Genomic DNA, 23,946 nt, shown 5'->3' on the forward strand with positions numbered 1-23,946 from the left:
AGCCCCCAGGTGTGAAAATGATCCTGCAGGTCTGGTTCACTTGCACCTTTGAGAATGTAAAGATCATCGCATTTGCAGATGATTTAACAATTACAGTATCTGGCCACTCTCGAAAAACCATCAAAGACAGAGCAAACCATGTCCTGGCCGACCTGTTTGTTTGTTTGTTTGTTATTTGGTTTTTAGGAGCATTAGCAACTAAGGCCATATTGCTCCGGGATATGCGGTGGGCAGTCCCTGACCTTTCCGCATCCTCCGTATTTGGTGGTGACGGACTCGAACCCTGGTCTAATCAAGAAATGTGTGCTATGCACTGCTGCTCCTTCCCACCTGGCTACGGAGTCGCCCCTAGCCGACCTCTCAGAATTGACAACCCGTTACAACAAATTACACATAAACTCTACTAAAACAAAGATGACACTGTTTAGAGATAAGCTGGATCTCAGGCAGCCACTGCAAGTGAAAATATCCAACATACAACTTCCAATAGTCACCCAAGTCACAGTCCTGGGAGTCATCATAGATCACAAGCCTAGTTTTCTTCAGTACCAAGGTATACCTACCAAGGTGTATACCCTGGCAATAAAATCAAAAAACTTTTGGGATCAATTATTAAGATAACCAGAAATGAGTGGGGACTGTGATTGTGACCCGAGTGTTCATAGGTCGCAATCGGGTGACCTATGCGGCAGGCACCTGGTTTCACAGGGTCAGCCTTGAGAAGATGAGAAAAAAATTAGGATCCATACAATGGTCAATATTGCTTGCAATCTGCAAGATCTGCTGTACTGTTTCCACCCCAGCCATCAAGGATTGCTGGGACACTACCACTCAACTTTTATGTAGCTTTCTAGGTGCTAACCTTCAGGATACGCATGAGAATACTGATGGAATCCTAGACATTGAACTGAACTTCAATGAAGACCCTAAAGCAGAAATGAAATGATGCTACATGAACTTGTTAACTTCTGGCAGACCTGCTGGGACACCATAACACTTGGGGCCATTACCAGAAGATTTTTACCTGAAGTCACCTACCCTGCTTCAGAATCCATGCAGAAATGGTTTTCTCCATCACTTGAGACCACATACCTACTAACTGGCCATGGTTCAATGAATGGCAAATTGCCCAATTGGGACTCTGATGTGGGGATCTCTACAGTGGCAGAGATCCATGGGAATCTCTGCCACTGTAGCAGTAGAGAGGACTGGGGTCTACTTATTCTTTCAAAGCCCCCTCTATGAAGACCTTCAACAGGACTAGATCAATGCTACGCAAATCTCTGAGAATCACCTGGACCTATTCCTCCAAAATCCTGACAATCTTCTGCCACTACAGAACTTCACAGCTGGAGTCTTTTCACAGAGAAGAACAACATACAGAGTCCCACCAGCACACAACAACCGGGCTGCAGGCTTTTTTTTTTTTTTTTTTTTGTTTACCCTAACCTTCCAACCTTTTATGAGCATTGCACTCATCCAGGTAACTTACATTTTTTTTTTCTTTGTAGGATAAAAAACTGTTGTTGTTTTTTTTTTATTTCTCCTGCACATGGATGGTGGTGCTTGTTACTGTGGCCTGTGTGCAGGATGAATTTTTTTTTTTTCTCCCTTGTGCACTCAGCACTCTTGTGAGGCTTGCATTTTTTTTTTTTTTTAACTTTCACTTGCGTGTCTGCAGTCTTGTGCAGCTGAAAAAACTTTTTTTATACCACAGGATTTTTCATTTATTTATTGTAATACATTTTTTTTCTTCTTTGGAATGGACCCCCCCCCCCCCAAAGGAATCTGGCCCACCTTTTGGCAACACCAGGTGTGCCTGAGTCTACAATTGAGACAGTTCAAGCTCCATTAGGACTGGCCCACCATCAGTTGACTGGATGGTTAACCAAATCTTGGAAATGCCTCCCAAATTTTCTCTTTGGTGAAGGGTTCCTTTTGTGGTGTGCTTGTGTGAACTAGGTTTTCAAGCCTTAGGCTGGTCTGGAAAGTGTTCTCTAGGTGCATGGGTATCTAGATGGATTATGTTGTCAAGGATGGCTTCTACAGATACTGCCCAGGTTGTTGGCTCTGTCTGGTTGGGGATTCTGGTAGAGTAGTATACAATATGCTACCTAAAAGTTCCCAAAACATATTTATAAAATAAATTAGACTTGCCCTCTGCTTTATTTGACACCGTCACCTTTGAAGTGTGGTGCCTCCGTAGCCAGGTGGGAAGGAGCAGCAGTGCGTAGCACACGCTTCTTGATTAGACCGGGGTTCGAGCCCGTCACCACCAAATACGGAGGATGCGGAAAGGTCAGGGACTGCCCACCGCATATCCCGGAGCAATATGGCCTTAGTTGCTAATGCTCCTAAAATCCAAAGAACAACAACAACCTTTGAAGTAGTCCCCTTGATAGTGTAAACACCGATCTCAGTGCTTCTCCCATGGTTTGAGTGAGTGCTGAAAGTCCTTCTTTGTCATAGTGTTCAGCAGTGCCTGCGATTCAGTTTGGATATCCTCTACACTGTCAAAACTTTGACCCTTCAGCTTGATTTTTATTCTTGGGAAGAGGAAAAAGTTGCAGGGGGCTAAGTCTGGAAAAATAAGGGAGGGGGTGGGATGACTGTCATGTTGTTGGATGCCAAAAACTGAGCCACAGCAAGAGATGTGTGGGTTGATTGATTGATTTTGATTTTACTGGAGAAAAAATACTGCACCAGGGAAAAGTTAAAATACTAAAAAAGAGAGATTCTGGTAACATTTAAAAAGGTTACCTCATCAAATTATTATATATATATTAGAATAATGAAATTTCATTATTCTAATATATGTAAATCAAATGGTAGTAGTGGATTTGATGTGCTAATGCCGCACCCATATCACCATCTATAGTACTTTATTTATTTGTCTATATAAGCTGTTTAAACTTACATTGTGTCAGTGATGGCTCTGCTCTTGAGTGCTAGTCTGTTCTATATTTTTATTTTTCGCTGCATAAGGACCACCATTATTCAAATCCTCTGCGTGGGTGGTTTGATCAGGGGATCGGATGGTGGACTGATTGTTTGATCAGTTTGCCTTCATGGTGATTTGTCTAACGATTGAAATGCAGTGATTCCCTGACCATTATTGGCCTTGTGATCCTCTGTCGACATGGGGCATAATGGTCAGTCTATTTTTGTTAATTTGGTTTTATTTTATTGTAGTTAGTATAGTCTCTATTTGTAATATTTCAGGTGATTCGGAACTTGCACCTTACAAGGGAGGACGCCGTTAAATTTTTATGTAATTGGCACAAAATTTAAATGCATTTTTATGATTCTTAATTGGATTTTCTAAATTATTTGGAGAGTTTCTGCTACAATTTTTAGTCTTGTTACCTCTTCTTCTCCCTCCCTGTTCATTTAATTATTATGTTTAATTTATTATTTTTGCTCAACAGTTTTTGATTTTATATTTAATATATATATATATATATATAAAAGCATTATAAGTTTAAGAATAAATAATCTAATTTAGAGATGTGTTTATATATTAATGGCTTGTAAAAACTTTAAAACTGCTGACATGTGGCTTTTTTTCTTTTTTTTTTAGGAGCATTAGCAACTAAGGCCATGTTGCTCCGGGGATATGCGGTGGTCATTCCCTGACCTTTCTGCATCCTCTGTATTTGGTGAGCACGGGCTCAAACCCCGGTCAAGAAGCATGTGCTACGCACTGCTGCTCCTGCCCACCTGGCTACGGAGGCGCCATGACACATGTTCATTGATAAGATCTGACCTAGTATAAGGCCCAGTCGGATGAAAAAAAGCAGTAAAATACATATTAGGAATACTGGTAAAATTAATGCAATATAAATTAAAATATGCTTTATAGATAAAATGGTTTCACAAGACTCGCACATACGAGGGTTATCTACCCTCAGCAGGAATGAATCTATTAGATGACTGCGACCTGTGCGCAGTCGAGCAAGAACAACTTCCTCGCTACGATTCCTGTGCAGCCTAGACTGCCGTGTTTCTATTAAGGCTTTATCTGGTATAATTTATTTGTTCTCTCTCTCTCTCTCTCTCTCTCTATGTCATAGTTGTTGCCATAGGGAGCATATCTTTATCAGTATTATTTGACTGTAGTCTGTATAGGGGACTGACAGGCAAAGGTCATTAGTGGGATTTGATGATTTGGCTGCCGTGTCGGCCAATTCATTTCCCAATGTGGCTAGGAATCCACCAAAAGCAAATATCAAACTTGTGTTCCTAAAGAGAATGTATCTTCTGCTGAACCCAACAGAGAACTGGATGGGCAAAGATAATAAAGCCTGCAATATACTCAAAGTATTGGAATATAGTATTGGCCTTTGGTATTGACTAGTTCTAATGTGATCCAAGCATAACTCTATAGCATGCAACACTGCAGTGTATATGCTAGCCTCAGGAAGAATCTGCTGAGATATAATAGTGTCTGAAAAGACTGCTGCAGATCCTAAACACGATTCTGACTTCAAGCCGTCTGTGTAAACTGGCAGGAAGTCAGTGTTCAGTTTAGTGTGCTGAATAGAGCTGCAGGTAGACAGATGATGGAGTCTCTGACTTTACCCAGTTCTTAAGGGAAAATTCGCATGATTGAATATGAGCATGCGAGGGTGGAAGAGTTTGCTTTGGCGTTTCTGCAACCTTGTCTACCATGATGTTAAACTCCCTGAGTTTAACATCTTGAACACGAATACCAAAAGGTCAGTTGGCAGTTTGATGGGCATTGTACAAATTTTTCCATGGCTCAAAAACAGATGTACATGTAGGATGGTCTGGCAGGGATTTCAGTTTTAAAGCATACGTTAAAGATAACTGCTTACGTCGAAGCAAGAGTGGTGGTTCATTTGCTTCAACGTATAGGCTCTGGACAGGAGATGTTCAGAATACACCAGTAGCGATACGGATAGCCTGATGGTGGACAGGGTCCAGCCATTGAAGGACACTGTCTCTGGCTGAAGTGACCTGTAATCTAGTTTGGATCATACAAGTGAACGATACGTAGTAAGGTGTATCAGTCTGCTCCCCAAAGCATAGAGGAAAGAGAGAACGAAGAATATTTAGTCCTCTCATGCACTTTGTACGAAGTTGACAGATATGTTCTAGAAGAGTCAATTTCTTATGAAACACAACACGAGTCCCAAGAATTTTGTGTCTGACACTACTGGAATAGCATTTTGCCCCAGCTTTGTCGTAAGCACAATCTTCATCAGATTGTGCTTATGACAAAAATGTACGAAAATGGTTTGGTTTGGTTTGTTTTGGATTTTATTGGTGCATTAGCAACTATGGTTATAATGCGGTATATGCAAATGGTCTTCTTCTGCGAAAACCGGAATCAGTTGGCAAGTGCCCAGGAATTAAGGTGATTAACAGCTTGTTGCAGTTGTCGTTCAATAACCCTCATGTTGCATGACTAACAAAATATGCTAAAGTCATCAACATACAGGGCACTGTTTACTGTTTGAGGAAGTTGTTCTGTGATGGAATTTACTTTGATGGTGAAAAGTGTGACACTTAATACTAATCCTTGTGGTACTGCCTCCTCTTGGCAGAAGGGACGCAAAATTGAGAATTCCACACGAACTTGGAAAGAACGATTGGCTAAAAAGTTTTTAATAAAACAGGGCAATGCCCTCTCAGATTGAGGTTATGCAAATCTTTTAAGATGTCAAATCTCCAAGTAGTGTTATACACCTTCTCCATGTCAAAGAATACAGACACCAAATGTTCTAGTATAGTCTAGAACCTTTAGGAAAGCATCCCGGATGAATGTTTCCAGTCTAATGCGATGATCCAGAGTGGACCAGTTCCTTCGGAAGCCACACTGGATGGTGGAGAGAAGGTCATTTAATTCTAAATACCATATTAAATGAAAATTCACCATTCTCTCCAGACATTTGCACAGACAACTAGTAGGAGCAATAGGATGATAATTAGTAGGGATTTTAGGATATTTTTCTGGCTGTGCAAAGGCAAGAACAATTGCTATGCACCAGGAATCCGGAAATTGCCCTTCAATATAGATTCTGTTATATAGAAGGAGCAGGTGATCCATAGATGTTGGTGAAAGGTGCTTAAGCATTTCATAATGGATGCCATCTGGTCCAACAGCACTTGCCTTGGAAAGATAGAGAGCTCTTTTTAGTTCCTGCAGAGTGAAAGGCACGTCGTAGGGACAAAGGCCGTTTGGTGTGAAATTTAGTGCCTGTTTTTCTTTTTTAAGTTTCAGGACCAGGAAGTCTGGGGAGTAGGAAGATATCCCAGATATGTTTGAGAATGTTTTCCACAAGAACATTGGCTATTGCAGATGGCTCTGCAATAGGGCATCCATAATATTGTAGGATTGATGAAGGGTGAGATGTATATTTTCCCTTCATTTTCTGGATTTTATCCTAGACTACCTAAGTGCTGGTGGACTGGTTAATAGATGATGTAAAATGGATCCATGATTCCTTTTGACTGTGATGGTGAATGTAGCGTGCTTTGGCCCATTTGAAAGCTATTACAACCAGCCTTTTCGTATCTCGACTGGATCCATGCACAACCCCTGAACTAGTCAAACAGGTTATATACGAAGAGTTGAATCTACGGCCAACTGTACATAAACTACAAACTAGGAGTCAACAATATGCTGCATTCAAAATTGACTGTAGCCGACAGCAAGTAGACCTGATAGGAAGCGTCGCCATTTGGCCTGTCGGAACGAGGATCAGGCCATTTGTTCACTATCAATTAACCTCGAAACCTAAAGCGACTACTCAGATCCGACAAAAGTACTCCCACCGCAGTCCCAGCTGACTTGGCGAGTATAATTGCCTGCCAGAAAGGATGCCAGCACCGCAGTCCCAGCTGACTTGGCGAGTATAATTGCCTGCCAGAAAGGATGCCAGCACCAGAATCTTCCCACACCAACATACTGGAACAAACTCCACCCAAGGTTGGTAATACCATCCTCCAACGCGAGAGAACCCGAGGTCGCCTCATCCCTGTCCTGATCTCTCATTATCGAGAGCCTGTACTTGTTCACAGCCGGGAAGCAAGGCTCCCTCCCGTGAGGATAAGCATTACAACCTCTCCTACCATCCGTGTAATGTTCCAGAATATCAGGTCCTTAAGAAATAAACTTAATACACTGGAAGAGATTCTACTGTCAAACTCACTAGACATACTGTGCCTCGCTGAAACGTGGTTAGAGGCGAACCAGACAGATATCAGCTGCTCCATTCCTGCAGGCTTTGATGTACTGGCTGCCTCTCGCGATAACCGCACAGGGGGTGGAGTTGCTATAATTTTCAATACGACAAAGTTCTCCATCATACACTCTGTCTCAAGTATCTCTCAAGACGTGGAAGCCTTAATGATAACTCTGGAACATCAAGGTACCACTATAGACGTCGCATCCCTGTACCTTCCTCCAACGCCAACTATGATGGCCATTGACGTAGCCACTAACTGGTTAATAAATAATCTCCACCCAGCAGCCACTCACATCGTATATGGGGACTTCAATCTTCCGCCATCTACCCAACACCTCAAAAGTAGTCTCACAGAATCTCTCCAATCAATCCAAATATTCCAAGTTAACTACCAGCCAACGAGAGACCAAAACCTACTGGACATAGTCTATTCCTCGGCAACATGCCAAGTTGAAGAAACCACAGCCGACATGTTTCAATCAGACCACCAACCAATCATATTTACAGCTCTCCTACCCAAAAAATATTTCAATACCCCCAAAACCAAATCTGTGAAAAAGGTCACCGCTCCAAAATTTCTGAATCCAGCACTCTGCATTGAAGCCGCATCCACAGTCCCATGGAACATCTTAGATGGATGTGAACTGAGCCTCGCAATCGATTTCGCAATTGACCAAATGGATCAATACCATAGCCCTTCACACCGCTACCAAGACAGTCACCATTACTCCGCGCTCCAGAGCATGGTGGACTCCCCAGCTCAACCAAAGTTTCCACTACAAACAATTACTACACGCCAAGTGGAAAGCTTCTGGCGATGTCCAAGACCGCATTTCATTCTCCAAAGCCAGAGCTGAATTCAACAGAAACAAATCAGCTGCAATTAAAAAGCACCTCGAAAGAACCCTAAAAAGGGGAAAACCATTCTACAGAACAAAGGCTAGTTCTTCCAGCAACATCGACCCAATTGACTGGCTCAACTACGTTGCCAGATTTTCTAATCAACCTCCAGCTCTACCTAATCGGCCACTCCTCAACCGCTCTCATCTCACTGATAGTCTCACTACGATCCGAATTTCCAAGCAACAACTGATGCAGGCCATTAATACTCTCCCTCTCACAACAACCACCGGTGACGATGGCATCCCCCAGTTCATAATCAAATGTTTAAGTGTCTTCATCATCGACTCACTCCTCAACCTATACAACAGATGCCTCGAAGTTAATTTCTTTCCACCCCAGTGGAACAGGTACTCTGTCTGGCCCCTTCCTAAGCACCAACAATCGACGCTCCCAAGCCAACATAGGCCCATCGCTTGCGCCACTGTATTGCTAAAAATTCTGGAGAAAGCATTGCTACCGTCTGTCACCCATCAAATTCTCCGTGACAGTCCTCAGCAAATACACTATGGGATATCAGGAAGGTCAACTATAACTAACCTTGTAACAACCACTCTGCACATCTCAGATGCCTTCAAACAAAGACAGGAATTGTCAGTTATATATCTTGACATCCATTCCGCATTTGATGCCATCTATATACCTAATCTCCTACGTCTCTTAGAAAACTACTTCAATTTTCGCAGCGATGTTCTCTGGTTCCTAGAATCTCTCCTATCGAAGAGGACCCTTGTTCTAAAGATCGGAACAAAGACCTCCACGCGTCACATAACTGCCGGTGTACCTCAAGGGGGGTCCTGTCTGGCATTCTCTTCTCAGCAATCATGGTGCCATTTGTGACCAATAAGTGCAATTGGATCACATATGCTGACGATGTCAAGCTCCTTACTAGAATATCGCCATCCAACTCGGCAGCCGAAATCACTCAGCAAATCACTAGCAAACTTCAGGACATTGCTGACTACCTCAATACCTTCAACCTCCAAATCAACCCCCTAAAATCGGCACAAATAACTTATTCTCTAAAGGGCAGCCCAACAACGTTGGAGCCTGTGCTTAACGGCTCCTCAATTCCAAGTGTTCAAACACACAAAGATCTGGAGGTCGTTTTCGACTCCAAACTATCTTTCAACGATCACGTAAACCTCATACAGTCGAGGCTGAATTCACTACGCTGGGTCGCCAAACAACAGCTGCTCCACACCACCGACCCACAACTGGTAAAAAGATACATCGTATCAATCCTTTACCCGACAATACTGTATGCTTCAGAGATATGGGCCTCGGCCGCCGAATCCAACATTAAAAGAATATTCTCTGCCGAATTCTGGCTTCTAAAATGGGCCAACAGCAAACTCCACCTTCCCTCAGCTCTCAGATCAACGCAGTTAGCAGAAGCTCTTCAACTACGCAGGCTCCGGTCCTACATCGGAGAAAGAAGACTGCTGTTCACCATCAAGATGGCCACCGGTAAAATTACAGAGCCGAACTTCTGGGATCACTGCTCTTGGCGCATTCCTCCCTCTTATCTCCGGTCTTCAGCACAGCTGCTAGCAAACCGTAACCGGTTAGTACTAACCGACAGATTCCTGCCAAAGCAAATGTTGCCCTCACTGCAAGCCATCGACGGGGACCTCCAAGAAGTGGTCAATAATAAAAAATACAGGAAGGGTATCCTCGTCGAACTGAAAATGTAAAACTGTGCTTTGTTAATAATCTGATGTAACTTATGTTTTTCTCATTCTTTTGTAAATATGTTTTGTAAACCCCTGGCACCACCATGCCGTGACGGGACTAATTGTATGTCTATCATTGCTGCAATTAAAGATTCTATTCTATTCTATTAGATTGACCATGGTAGAATATCGGCAGAATATCCCCCAAGCTTTCTTTTGAGCCTTTTTTGCTCATGTGCATTGTGAATTCCACCATGGTTTGGGAAAACGTGGAACCCAGGCAGATGTTTTCAGAATGGCACCGACAGCTGCTTGGACGATATATTCTGTGATGTACTGGACTGCATCATTGATAGGCTCCTCACTGACTGCACTGAGGTCAAACTCAGTCTGACACTGGAAGGCATTCCAGTCAGCCTGATCAGTCTTCCACCATGGTAACCTGAAAGGAAGACACGGTCTCCAAATGTACAAGCAGGTTATCACAGGGAAGTGATCACTTCCATATGGGTTCTCCTCCACTTCCCAAGTGAGTAGAGAAAGGGAGAAGATAAAAAGATCACCCATCTTATCAAAGCAGGGGCCAAAGTGGTGTATTAATACACCTGGTGGTTTAGGGGCCCAGCCTTAAGGCTGGGCCCCTAAACCACCAGGGTACCCCTTTCTGAGTTTTCATGGATCGCTGCACCTGCTGGTTTCCAATGATGTAACCCTGAACCAAGGTATGGGTGTTAGATCCCAGTAATGCTAATCAGAAATGCTTGGGAGGTTCCCTCACCGCATGCAGGTGTCCACATCGAGGGGAGATGTGTGGGTCTGTGTGTTTTCATGATAAATTACCCAGTTCTTTGTGTGCCACTTCTCTAGACATTTCCTCCTGATGGCTTCCCTTAACTGCCTCAGGACGTCACAGTAGAACTTTGCATTGATGGTCTGGCCAGAAGAGACAAATTCCTTATGGATAATCCCATCAATTTCCAAAAAACAGATCAGCATGGACTTCACATTGCTCCTCACTTGTTGGGCTTTCTTTGGTCGGGGCGAAGATGGGTTCTTCCACTGGGATAATTGTTGCTTGGTTTGTGAGTGATATTGGGTGTATGGGTATATAGCCATATACTCAATTCCCGTCACCTGTGACGACCATAGAAGGGAAGTTTTGATCACTCCTGGCCTTGGAAGTTAGCAGAGATCTTCAAGAATGGATTCTTGAAGATCTCTGCTAACTTCCATGCACTGCTTTTGGTCTTCATTCAGTAACCGTGGCACGAACTTGGCTGCAATCCTTCTCACATTCAACTCGTTTGACAAAATCCGCTGACATATGATAGTCCTACAATGCCACAAATTTTGTGGATGGTCCACCAGCAATCTTCACAGATCGTCGCCTGAACTTTTGCAACATTTTCCAGGGTGGTGCTTGATGATGGATGCCCAGAGCAATCTTCGTCATCAAATGACATTCGACCATTTTTAAAATGGTTAAACCAGTAGTAGGTCTGTGTGTGGCCTAAAGCATTGTCATGAAAAGCTTGTTTCAACTTCTTATGGTTTCTACTGCTGTATCGTTAAGAAGGAAACAAAACTTGATGTAAGCACATTGCTCTCTCACAACATCAGCCATCACAATCTATGCGAAACACACTGCCAAAGAATGGCGCATAAATATTCAATGCCTCTATCCAGCCCAACACCATATTGCACACTAATTCACAAAGGATGTGCAGTGTTATCTAGAACTACAAGTAGTTCCTGCACAATGTTCAAATTTTGGGAACATTGGGTAGCACCTCGTACATCTCCCAGGATAACTTTATCAATCACAAGTTTTTAGATCAGACCCTATAGGTCTTCATTCCTAGTTTGCTCTACAATTTTTTTCCACAATTTCCACTTCTTGTGGTATGAAACACTCTTCTGGCCTCTTTATATGCTTCCTGTAATCTATCCATGTCTCTGGCCATTCTTCTATCCCATCTGGCCCACTGCTTATGGCTATTACAGAGGTTTCCAAATGTGCTCAAAAATGGATGTCCACACAAGATGGTCTGGCAGAGATTTTAATTTAAAGCTGTATTGTAATGACAGCTGCTTTCATCAAAAAACAAGGATGGTTCAGTTGCTTCAACATGTAGATTCTGGACAAGAGATGTTCAGAAAGGTCCAGTAGCAATCCAAATGGCCTGATGGTGGAATGGGTCAAGCCATTACAGTACGCTGTTTTCTAGCAGATGCATTCACCTGGGACATATAATCTAATTTATAATGAATGAGTGCATGATAAAGTTGAGGTAACATGCAATGATTTGGCACCCCACTTGTTGGAGGATATAGCCCGTAACAAGTGAAATCCTTTGAATACTTTGTTCAAAACTGATGGATGAGATAAAAAAAAAGTAAACCCTTTATCAAATATAAGGCCCAGAAATTTTGTTTCTGGTGTTACTGGATCACATTTTGTCCGAGCTTTAGTTCTGGTTCAGGTTGAAGGTTGCACTTCCGACAGAAGTAGAGGCAAATGGTCTTCTGGGATGAAAACCTGAATCCATTTGCCATTGCTAAAGAGTTGATACAGTCAATGGGCTTTCAGTAACCCTCATGTTGCATGACTGTACAAATATGCTAAAGTCATCAATGAAAGAGGGAACTGGTTACAGTTGGAGGAAGTTGTTCAGTAACAGAATTAACTTTGATAGTAAAAATCATTACACTAAGGACTGATCCTTGAGGAACTTGCTTGGTAAGATGGCTGAGAGAAAGTAGATCCTTCAAGTACTTGGAATAATTGATTTGAGAGGAAATTTTTAATAAAAATGGCAATGTATCCCCTAAGCCCAAAGTTGTAAATATTAGCATTAACATTAGTAGAGGCATACGATGCAAGAAAGCAAGCTTATGCAGCATCAGCCAGGGTAAAAAAAAAAAAAAAAAAAAAAACACTCCCATTTCACCCCTCCATTCATTCCAAATACTTGTCCAGCTCAGCCTTAAATTTATTTAGGCTATCAACTTCCACAACAAAAGATGGAAGTCTGTTCCACCAATATCAACTACCCACTGGCTAAAGGCAAACTTCTGCACATCTATCCTACAACTGTCTTTCTTCAATTTGAATTTATCCCCTCTCAGGTGATTATTCTGAGCAAGAGGAAGAATCCCCATCAACATTGAGCATGCTCAAACCATTCAGGGCTTTACACACCTCAATCAGATCACCTCGCAGGTGTCTAGTCTCCAGATGCTGTAATCTGCAAAACTTAAAACTTTCTTAGTAAGAGCAACCCTCTGTTCCATTCACTAATCTTGTTGCCCTTCTCTGTACTCATTCCAACAGCTCTACATCCTTCTTAAAATGAGACCTCCAGACCTGTATACAGTACTCAAAGTATGGCCTGACCATTGCCTTATACAAGGGGATAATCACCTCCTTATCCCTGCTATAAAAATTCCTGTTTATCATTGACAAGACACAATGAGCTACTCTTGCAGACTGTCTGCACTGCTCAGAAAACTTCATATCTGCCTGCACAGTTACCCCCAGGTCCTTTTCATTCTCTACCACTCTCAGTGTAGTACCACAGAGTTGATACGTTACTCTGGGGTTACTGCTTCCCATATGTAGTACTTTACGTTTGTCATATGTTTTTAAATGCCAAATCTCCAACTGTGCCACACACTTTTTCCACATCAAAGAAAACCGTCACCTGGTGTTCACATTTCAGGAAAGCATCACAAATAGATGTATCCAGTTGGATTAAGCGGATAAGTATTGACCTGTTTCTTTGGAAGCCATACTGTGTCCTTGACAGGAAGTCATTTGCTTCTAAATACCATATCAGTTGAGCATTGACCATTCCTTCAAGGATCTTGCACAAGCAGCTGATCAGAGCTGTAGGATGATAATTATTTGGTATATTTGGATCTTTTCCTAACCAATACGTTCCTAGTTTAGGAAAGGCAAGTCTTGTGCCATGAGTCTATAAACTGCTCTTCTAGGTAGATTCTGTTTTGCAGATAGAGCAGCAATATATATATATTCTGACGATAGATGTTTAATCATCTCATAATGGATGTTGTCTGGCCCAATGACACTACACTGGATTAGAGGACATTCCACTTTTGTTATAGATTTCACAGCCATTTGAGGACAGCTTCATTTGCTGTTTTTCTGATTTTTGCTTAAAGGCCAAAAACTCTGGTGTGTAAGATGTTTTGGCAGACACTTTAGTGAATGCCTCCCCAAAATTGTTTACAATTGCACATCCACTATGCTCTAGGAATAATATAGGGTGGAATCTGTATTTTCCCTTCATTTTCTGGACTTTGTCTAAGATGACTTCTGCTGTTGCCAGTTGGTTGATGTAAGACATGAAATGGATCCAAGATTCCTTCTGACTCTGATATCAACAAATTGCTGTTTTTATGATTTTTGCTTAAAGGCCAGAAACTCTGGTGTGTAAGATGTTTTGGCAGACACTTTATGAATGCATCTCCAAAAGTGTTTTCAACTACACATCCATTATGCTCTAGGAATAATAAAGGATGGAATCTGTATCTTCCCTTCATTTTCTGGACTTTGTCCCAGATGACGTCTGCTGTTGCCAGTTGGCTGACATGAAATGGATCCAAGATTCCTTCTGACTCTGATATCAACAAAAAGTGCTTTGACACTTACACATTTGAAGGCTATCAGATTTTCCATTGTAGGATATTGATACCTTGTTTTGTACCATTCTTGCTGTTGTGCATTCTGCCATGGTTTCGAAAAAGGTAGAAACCGAGTCAATATCTTTGGAATTTCAATTGCCGCTACTAGCACAATACTTTCTGTGATGTACTTAACTGTAACATTAATTGGCTCCTTGCTGACTGCAGTCATATTAAATGATGCCAGATGTTTTCAGGCATTACAGTCAACACGATTTATCTTCCACTGTCATACCCTAGACAGGTGGCATGGTTTCACTTTACAAAGGGTGGATATCATGGGGAAGTGATCATTAAGGGTTTTAACTAAGTGACCCATAAGGGTTTTCTTCAACCTCTCAAGTACACACACAGGAAGGAGGGGAACAGAGCAGATGGAAAGAGCAATGGCAGTAAACTTATGGGTAGGCATGGGGCAAAATGTATTTGAGCCCAAATTTAGAATGGCAAGGTCGTTGTGATAGTCTGAACCCTTCCATTGATGTTAATTCCACCTCACAGAGTGTAAAGTCCATTGAAATCCCCCTAATAATAGAAAAGGAGGGTGGCAATTGTTCAAGATCATCAAGGTCTGCCTGAGTGATGTCGTTCCCAGGTTGCAAATAGATTGAGCAGACAGTCAAAGGGAACCCTTCTGTGAGGCAAATAGCTGCAGCCTCTATTGTAGTGGTCAGTGATATCAACTAAGTTTGGATTAAAACGAATATGGTTACCCACAAGGACGGTGACCTCTGTGGACACGTCCATCCACAGTAGGGTCCTGTTAGGGTCCTCATTTGCCTTTAAACATGTCTCCTAAAAACACATTGGCTCGTACTTGTGCAGGAGGGCCTTGATATCTTTACTATTTTGACAGAAACCACAGCAGTTCCACTACAGAAATTTGAATGTGGACATTACTTACATTTGCTGAGTCCATCTGTGGGCTTCTGAGCAGCTAAGGACTTTGCTTTCTCAGTCTTGGATTTATACTTTTTGGGGAAAGTGTGGACATTGTCCAGTGTCCATACCTTCATCCACAAAAAGTTCCATGACCACACCGTCATTTGTTCCTTCACCTCTATCTCAATTTTTTTTATTTGTTGTGGGCAGCAAGTCAATATGTTTGGTATCCTCCATTTTATTTGGTTTAGCTAGAGGTGAAGTAGTTAGCAGTACTGATGGGAGTGGCAGCTGATTGATTATTTTGTACTGGCTTTTGAGTGTTCAATAAGTAGTATGCAATGGCAGCAAAAGATTCTTTTGGTGGAATTGTCATATCTGTTTAAGTTCCAGCAGATCACTTCCCTGCAGCCTTCTGAGCATATGTGGTAAACCTACTTATTGACATTACCAATTTTCTCACCTCCTGGTATGGAATATTCAGTATCTTCTGCCTTGCATCACTCTATTTGATGTTCTTGTTTCCACAACTGGCATACCCTTGAGTATGCAGGGTGCTCATCTTCACAGTTAACACAAGTGGGTTAGGTGGCTGTACGTGCATTGATTTCGTGGTCTTTCACACTGCACTGAGCACAGGCAGGAAGGCTATCCGCAAATGTCCATATTTCCTGAAACATTGCAGTGGATTTGGGTTGTATGGCCTTACATTGCAATTTATGTACCCAGCTGTTATCGCATTAGGAGATGTTTGAGTATTGAATGTAAAGCTGATATTTCTGGTTGGTACTAACTTCCCATCCCCATGTGTGGAAATTCTTTTAGCAGCTATCAATCCCTGTGGCTTTGGTTTGTTGGAGAAAATTTCCTCCTTGGTAACCTCAAGGAGGTCCCACAGATATGACACTTCTCGATGAATTTAGCGTTCGGTTTGGTGTCACAGTAATTGGTATTCCTCCAATTGACAATGCTCAGAGTAGCTGCTCAGAATGTCTGTTGTCGTTTTTTTTTTTTTTTTCGATTAAGAGGTCTCCAGAACAAAGCCTCAACTGATTTTTGGAAACTAACTAACTCCTCTAAACCCTTCTCTGTGAAAAAGGGAGACATTTTCCCAGTAGGTTTCTCAGCATTAGAATGTATGATTAAAAATGTTGGAATTGGACCTGACAGAACTTCAGTTTTGGCTGCATTGAAATTGTCTGTTTCACTGTTTTTATTTTTAGATAGGGACTGTGTAAGGGCCTCTAAAGAAATATCTTTATCAGGATTCATAGTATTTTTAAGCAGTGTCACTTGGGCTCCTCCTTGGAGCCTCCGTAGCCAGGTGGGTAGGAGCAGCATGCTTCTTGATTAGACCGGGGTTCGAGCCCGTGAGCCATCAAATACGGAGGATGCGGAAAGGTCAGGGAATGACCACCGCATATCCCCGGAGCAATATGGCCTTAGTTGCTAATGCTCCTAAAAACCAAACAACAACAACAACAACAACTTGGGCTCCTCATGCAACATGGGGCCCAAATTAGATGCCCCCCTATCTGGCAAGCAATAAATACACTCAGGAATGGGACATCAGGGCTAACCAGAGACCATACCAGCACTTCTGCAAGCCTGAATCCTGTCACTCAGACCACGAGGATAAGAGCATAGCTCATCACGGTTGACCCTTGAAGGCAAACCCACTAACATACTGATCCTGGCCAAGCCATCCAGGACTGCCCATCTTGTTGAAGCAGGGGGGGGGAACCAAAGTGAGTTTAAGCTGGGCTAGCTTCCCATCCCACAACCACCAGGATCCCTCTTTCCAAGTTTCCGTGGGTGCACAGCAAGCATGCCAGATTCCTATGGCTTTAGCCTGGAACCTAGGGTTGCGAGTGTAGAATCCGAGTGATGCTAATCTGGGGGACCAGCGGTGTCACTGGGAGGTCCCCTCACCATGTACAGATACCCACATCGAGAGGATTTCAGCATGGAAAATTTTCAGAATATAAGATTTTATGTAAATGCATTCAATATAGGCAAAAAGATTTATTTATTTCTTCATTTTTATTTAGATATTATTATTCAGTTATGTTGTTGAAGATTTTCAATTCAAACAGTCCTACTGCATGAAGCATATGAACCTTGGATTGGTTTTACAGCCATAGCAATAAAACACTTTAATATAATATTACTTCCATCATCAATTAAATGTAGAGTTGTATCTGATGAGTATAAAAGTACTTTTCTTCAATTCAGAATTTGGTCATACTCTTATCAATATAGATTATATAGGAAATTCCAGTTAAATGTTATCCAAGAACAATCAGAAGGTTTCAGGAACATGTGATGAGTCACAATTCAATTTCTAATTACTAAAACTTATAAAGGTGTCACCAGAATCAGACTTAACAATTTTTTTAAGCTCTTTGTAATTAGTTCAATTAAAATTAAATGCCAGAAATTTCAAATAGGCATATTTAATGGTTCAAAAAAAAATTAAACTATATGTATATTAAATAATACTGTTAATTACTTCCATTTTCAATATTTTTCGAAATTAATTTTGAATTTGATGTGCCGTGAAGTGCACTAAATCTAAATATTAACAATGTTACTAACCTCTGTTCCAAGTGAACATTACCTTGTTTATTTCTGCATTTATTATTCTAAAATAATAATAAATTTTTTCAAAAATGTCAGTTATGTTATAAATATTAATATCCATAAGCTCACATGGGAGAGTTTTCTATAAACAAGTTGAACCAGAAACAAACATATAATTCCAAGCTTCATAGCATCAATACCATCAGTTTTCCATGCTAGAGTAAGTTCAAAGAAATATGTCAGGGGTTGACCAAACAGGTTCATTCAGACAATAACTTCAGTAAAACATTAAAAAAAAATTCAAAATCCATGACAAATTAAAATTCGTCTATATTTAGGAAGGCAAAAAAAAATCTCATATTTTTTATTTTCAACCAACAATCAATGCAGTCTTGTTATTTTTGAAAGAAACTACATTGATCCAGTGCCATCACTGAGGGTTTAAATTAAAATTAGGATACATGTACCAGTGGAATGATAAAGAGACATTTTTGTGCTGTTATTACAAAAACTGAAAATTAATTTATATCCCTCATTCTACTATAGCACCTCACGTGATTGTGTAAGCATGAAAAAAGTCATATTATATGTTGGAAAAAAATATATATATATGTATATTATATATAAATCTCTTTTCCACATTCTACTTATCTACATTCCATTATGGTTGTTGGATACTTTCTGTTATATTTAACAGAACCCCTGATCCATAAACCATTTTAATATCATTATAAATATCATTCTTAATATTGCTGTAACCATTCTCTACAACCTCTTATTATTAATACGTTATATTATATATAAATATATATTTTATATATATATTTTACCAGGTTCAAGATTTGAAACATCCATTTCTGGTCTAATACTTCTTCCCACGGGAACCCATCGTCCAGTTGCACTATCCATTTTTTCAACAGCATAATGTTCAACAGGAACTCCACCATCATCTTCAGGAGGATTCCATTGCAGCTTGCATCCTTCTGCATGAATATTTGATATTTCCAATGGCTTTACAGGAGGACTAGGCTTGTCTGAACAATGTAAGAAAATACATGTGGTTTAAAAACACAACACTGCCAAAACCGTAAAAAATAAATAAGTAGTACAGGGTGGCCATAATTAAAGTATCCCTATTCAGAGCTCTCTGCAGCTCTAAGTAATAAGCAGAATGCCACCAAAATTAGTAAGAAACTATTCAAGGCATGGGGACAAGGATCCCGTGAAAAAAAAAAGAAAAAAAAAAAAAAGAATGTCCAAAATCGGCCAATATAGTGCTGTACAAGAGGAAACAAATGACAAAGTACCAAGAAATAAATAACTAAGACAAACCTTAATGAAAATACAAATTTTTATTTGTATTTTCATTAAGGTTTGTCTTAGTTTTTTTTTTTTTTTTTATGTGAACCCCAAACACGAGAGGTATTAGAACCAATAGTACTTAGTACCATACTTGGGTTGGAGGTTGGGAAGACAAAAGAAAATATTTGTTGACATTGGACTTGAACTTCTGTAGATTGTAATTTTCAGGAAATACGCATGAAGGAAGGTTGTTCCAGAAAACGGCAGTTGAATGAATAAATGAGGAAGATGAAAAGTTGGTTCTGTGGGTTTGAAGTTGGATAGTAAATGGATGTTGGCTGGTGGCAGCACGTGTTCGGACTGTTTTGAAAGAGAGAGCTGGAATTATAGAAGCCAATTCAGAAGAACAGTACCCATGGAAGTATTTGTAGAAGAGGCATGCAGCAGAAATAGTACGTCTATGAGAAAGCGAGTGGAGAGACTCTGTTAGAGATTAATCATTAATTAACCTAACTGCCCTCTTCCGAATTGAACCAAGAAGCCTGAGAGAGGTTTTGGGGGCACCACCCCAGATGTGGGAACAATATTCCATGACAGGGCAGATTTATAATTTATACAGAGTGAGCAGCTGTTTAGAAGAAAAGTAACACCTAGAGCGAAAGAGAAAACCAAGTTTTTTAGATGCAGAGGAAGCAATATTTGTAATGTGCTTGTGCCAAGAGAGATTAGAAGTCAGGGTAATCCCCAAAAGAGATATATCATTTTGCCTATAAATCGGAGTGTCACTAAAGATAAGCATAGGAGCAGAAGAATCCTTTTTGCGAGATATAAGACAAGACTGAGTTTTAGAAGGGTTGAAATCAACTAAGTTGTCTTTGCCCCACTGGAGAATTACCTGCAGATCGGCATTTAAGAAATTGGCAGCAGATTTTCGAGAACTTGAAGCTGATTGAGCAGGACAAGGTTTCTCAAAATGGAAAGTTGAATGAAATGTGCTATCATCGGCAAAACTATGGATGGGATTTCCCGTCAATGGAAAAAGGTCATACAAGACGAAAGAGTGGGGGAAAGAACTGAACCTTGGGGGACACTGGCATTAGTGGAGAAGTTAGAAGACAGAGAGCCATCTACCATCACCCTCAGTGAGCGATCAGAGAGAAAACTGGATAACCAATTACTAAAAACAGTTGGCAAACCATAAGATGGAAGCTTGTTTAGAAGACCTTTATGCCAAACACAATCAAAAGCCTTTGAGATGTCAAGAGCAACTACTTGTGTTTCACTGAACCTTTCCATTCAATTAGTCCATAAATGGGTAACATAAGACAGAATATCACCAGTGGATCGACACTGATGGAATCCATACTGGCGATCGTTGATCAGACGGAAGGTTTCTAGGTAGTTCAACAGTTGGTGGTTAATTGATTTCTCCATTACTTTAGAAAGAGTAGAAGTAATTGCAATAGGACGATAATTGGATGGGAGAGATTTGTCACCTTTTTAGGAACTGGCTGGATATGAGCAAATTTCCAAGCAGAAGGAAAAACACCTTTGGAATAAGAAAGTGAAAAAAGGCGGCAAAGAATAGGAGTAAGTTCAGGAGCACAGGTTTTGAGAACAAGTGGAGAAATACCATCAGGACCTGGAGCTTTCTTAGCATCAAGATTCATCAAAATCCTTCTGATATCCTTTTGACGTAAGACCACAGGAGGCATTGAATGGAGCGTGTTGGGAATGGTGGGAGGTGTTTTACCAAGATCATTAATACATGAGCGGGAATTAAAATGGGATGCTAGAGGTCAGCTTTATCCTTGGCTGAAGTGACAACAGAACCATCTGGTTTGGACAGAGGTGGGAGCAGAGATGGGCAAAAGTTGTGGCCAATAGCTTTGGCAAGAGACCAGAATGCTCGGCTACCATTAGGGCAAGAAGCAAGTTTTTTACTCTTAGCCTGTTCAAACTCTAGTTTGGACTGATTAATAACTGCTTTACAATTGTTGCGAGCTTTGGTGTAGGCAGAAAATGAAACTGAAGAATTAGAAACAAGCCAATTACGATATGCAACATTCTTCTCTTGAACAGTCTTAGCACATTTGGAAAACAAAAGTTTAGATAAAGGACGAGATTTTAAAGTGGAGTGTGGGATAAAGGATTCCATTCCTGCAAGAATAATTTCACTGACACGATCTGAGCAAACGTTGACATCAGAAGTTTTGAAACAGTAATCCGGCCAAGGAAAAGAAGTCTTGCAGGTCATCCCATTTTGCATTCTTGTAATGCCAAACAACACGAGGTTGGGAATAGCCATGAGATAAAGGTTCCATTGGAGAAGAGACAATCACCAAGTTGTGATCTGAAGTGCCTAAAGGACCTCTCACTTTGACCGTGTACTTAGAAGGGTTGTTTGTGAGAAAAAGATCAAGCATATTGGCTGTATGGTTAGGATTGTTTGGTATTCTTTGATTTAAAATTCTTTGAAAAAACACAGAAAGAAACTGAATTTCACTAAAGTTTTAAATCCAAACTAAAAAATAAGACACCTAAGAGAGCAGAAAATTTCCATAAATCTGATTTAATTTAATTTTCCCAGCAGCAGAGATCTATAAATGCACAATGCAAACATGGCAAGCATATTCTGTAAGTTTACTTTTATTGCATCTCACTCTGCCTGATCGCACTTTAATTGCAAAGTTCTTCTACGTTAATAGATGTAATGCAGCAGCCACTCTGCATGAATTTAGAGGCTGTAAGAACTTACGTCAAGATCCTTTATCAGCTGCAGCAGTTAGAAGAAAGATTAACAAATTTGATGAAACTAGGTCCTTTGTTGTTAAGCCTGGAAGAGGAAGGAAACCTGTTTCACATCAGGTAGTAGAGGAAGCTGCAACAGCTATCATTGACTGATCTATGGATACACACAGCTGCTGAACTAGTAGCAGCACACGGGGAGTAGCAAGGCAATTGGATGTCCCATATTCCACTGTGTGGAAAATTCTTTGGAAACTAATCCACTATTATCCATACAAGATCAGTCACCAGCAGCAGCTGTAAAGAGATGATCCTGAAAAACGAATGGCATTTGCTCTAACGTGTTTTGCTAGAATGGAAGTGGATGATGCCTGGCCATGGAACATTCTTTGGGGAGATGAGACCCATTTTTATCTCAATGGGACTGTCAACACTCAAAACTGTCAAATATGGGCTTCAGAAGCACCGCATGCTATTCGGCAAATCCCAATGCACTCGCCGAAAATCACCGTCTGGTGTGATGTGACTTCAAGTTTAATCCTAGGACTATACTGTTTTGAGGAATTGCACCCAGCAGGAGCAGCCACCTGTTCCGTTACAGCACAAAGATATTATCACATACTAAACAGTTTCATTATTCCTCAACTGCAGCAAAGAGGATGCCTGAATGAGGCAATTTTTATGCAAGATGGGACTCCTCCTCATATCACATGACCAGTACAGCAGCTTCTCTGGCATCACTTTACTGCAGAAAGAGTCATTAGTCATTTGTTTCCCATTGCATGGCCACCAAGTTCGCCTGACCTCACACGGTGTGACTTTTGGCTGTGGGGGTCACCTGAAGGCCAATGTCTATCGAAGAAGTGTCCCTAACCTGGCTGTCTTAAAGGACAATGTAATGCAGCATGTGCGGAACATTACTCCAGAGATGTTGCATTCTACAGTCAAGCACACTGTGCATCGAATGCAATTTCTAGTCCAGAACAATGGTAATCACATTGAAAACCAACTCCACCATCAGCGATATCATCGACAAATTGGGAGTAAACTGTGTGTGAGTTTGGAGCTGTGAAACCATTTCCTCTGACACTTTAATTGAGCTTCTTTCTGTTCTGTTTTTTTTAAAAAAAGCACAAATAAAATTTGTAATTTCATTAAGCTTTGTCTTAGTAATTTATTTGTTGGTACTTTGTCATGTCTTTCCACTTGTACAGCGCCATATTATCCCCTATCGCCAGATTTTGGAACTTTTTTTTTTCCCCCATGCCTTGAATAGTTTACTTACTAATTTTGGTGGCATTCTGCTTATTACTTAGAGCTACAGAGAGCTCTGAATAGGAATACTTTAATTATGGCCACCCTGTATATAAGAAATATTCATTTTAATAAATCTAAATGAAATATGGTATAAAGTTAAACTTTTTTGAAATGATCTTACATGAGCTCTATGCCTATCTAGAAGAACAAATTCTTTCACATCAAAGACCTGCATACTAACAAAGTTTGTTGAGAAAATTCTTTTATTTCACTCTTGAAATAATATTCTTTCACAGAAAGATCAAAATTCATGTCTTCAGTAGATGATATGGTGGTGAGGACACATTAACTACTGGGTTCAAGGCTATGTTATGACATTTGCTACTGAGAGAGAGAGTACCGCAAAATCTGATGACTAGAGAAACAATTGGGTACTGTGCAGGCACATTGTTAAACCAATATTATGTAAAACTGTTTATATATATACACCGATGAGCCAAAACATTATGACCACCTACCTAATATGATGTTGGTCCTCCATGTGCAGCCAAAACAGCTCATACCCAGTGAGGCATGGATGCTACAAGATTTCTAAATGTGTCTTGTGGTATCTGGTACCAACACGTAATCAGTAGATCCTTTAACTCCTGTAAGGTCCATGGTTGAGATGCCACAGA

The 23,946-nt window shown here is 40.7% G+C and overlaps 1 protein-coding gene across 1 annotated transcript in view; it reads right to left on the minus strand.

Annotated features, from left to right (window-relative positions):
• The window catches only part of LOC150087120 (twitchin-like), a 3,511,780-nt gene that overhangs the window by 1,860,849 nt on the left and 1,626,985 nt on the right, over positions 1–23,946 (minus strand). The window contains 1 exon segment of the mRNA XM_090372971.1: positions 18,793–18,996. Coding sequence (XP_090229097.1) covers positions 18,793–18,996 — 204 coding nt within the window.

Source organism: Mastigoproctus giganteus, chromosome 4 (assembly GCF_048544385.1).
Source record: "Mastigoproctus giganteus isolate SK-2022 chromosome 4, ASM4854438v1, whole genome shotgun sequence".
NCBI lineage: Eukaryota > Metazoa > Arthropoda > Arachnida > Uropygi > Thelyphonidae > Mastigoproctus > Mastigoproctus giganteus.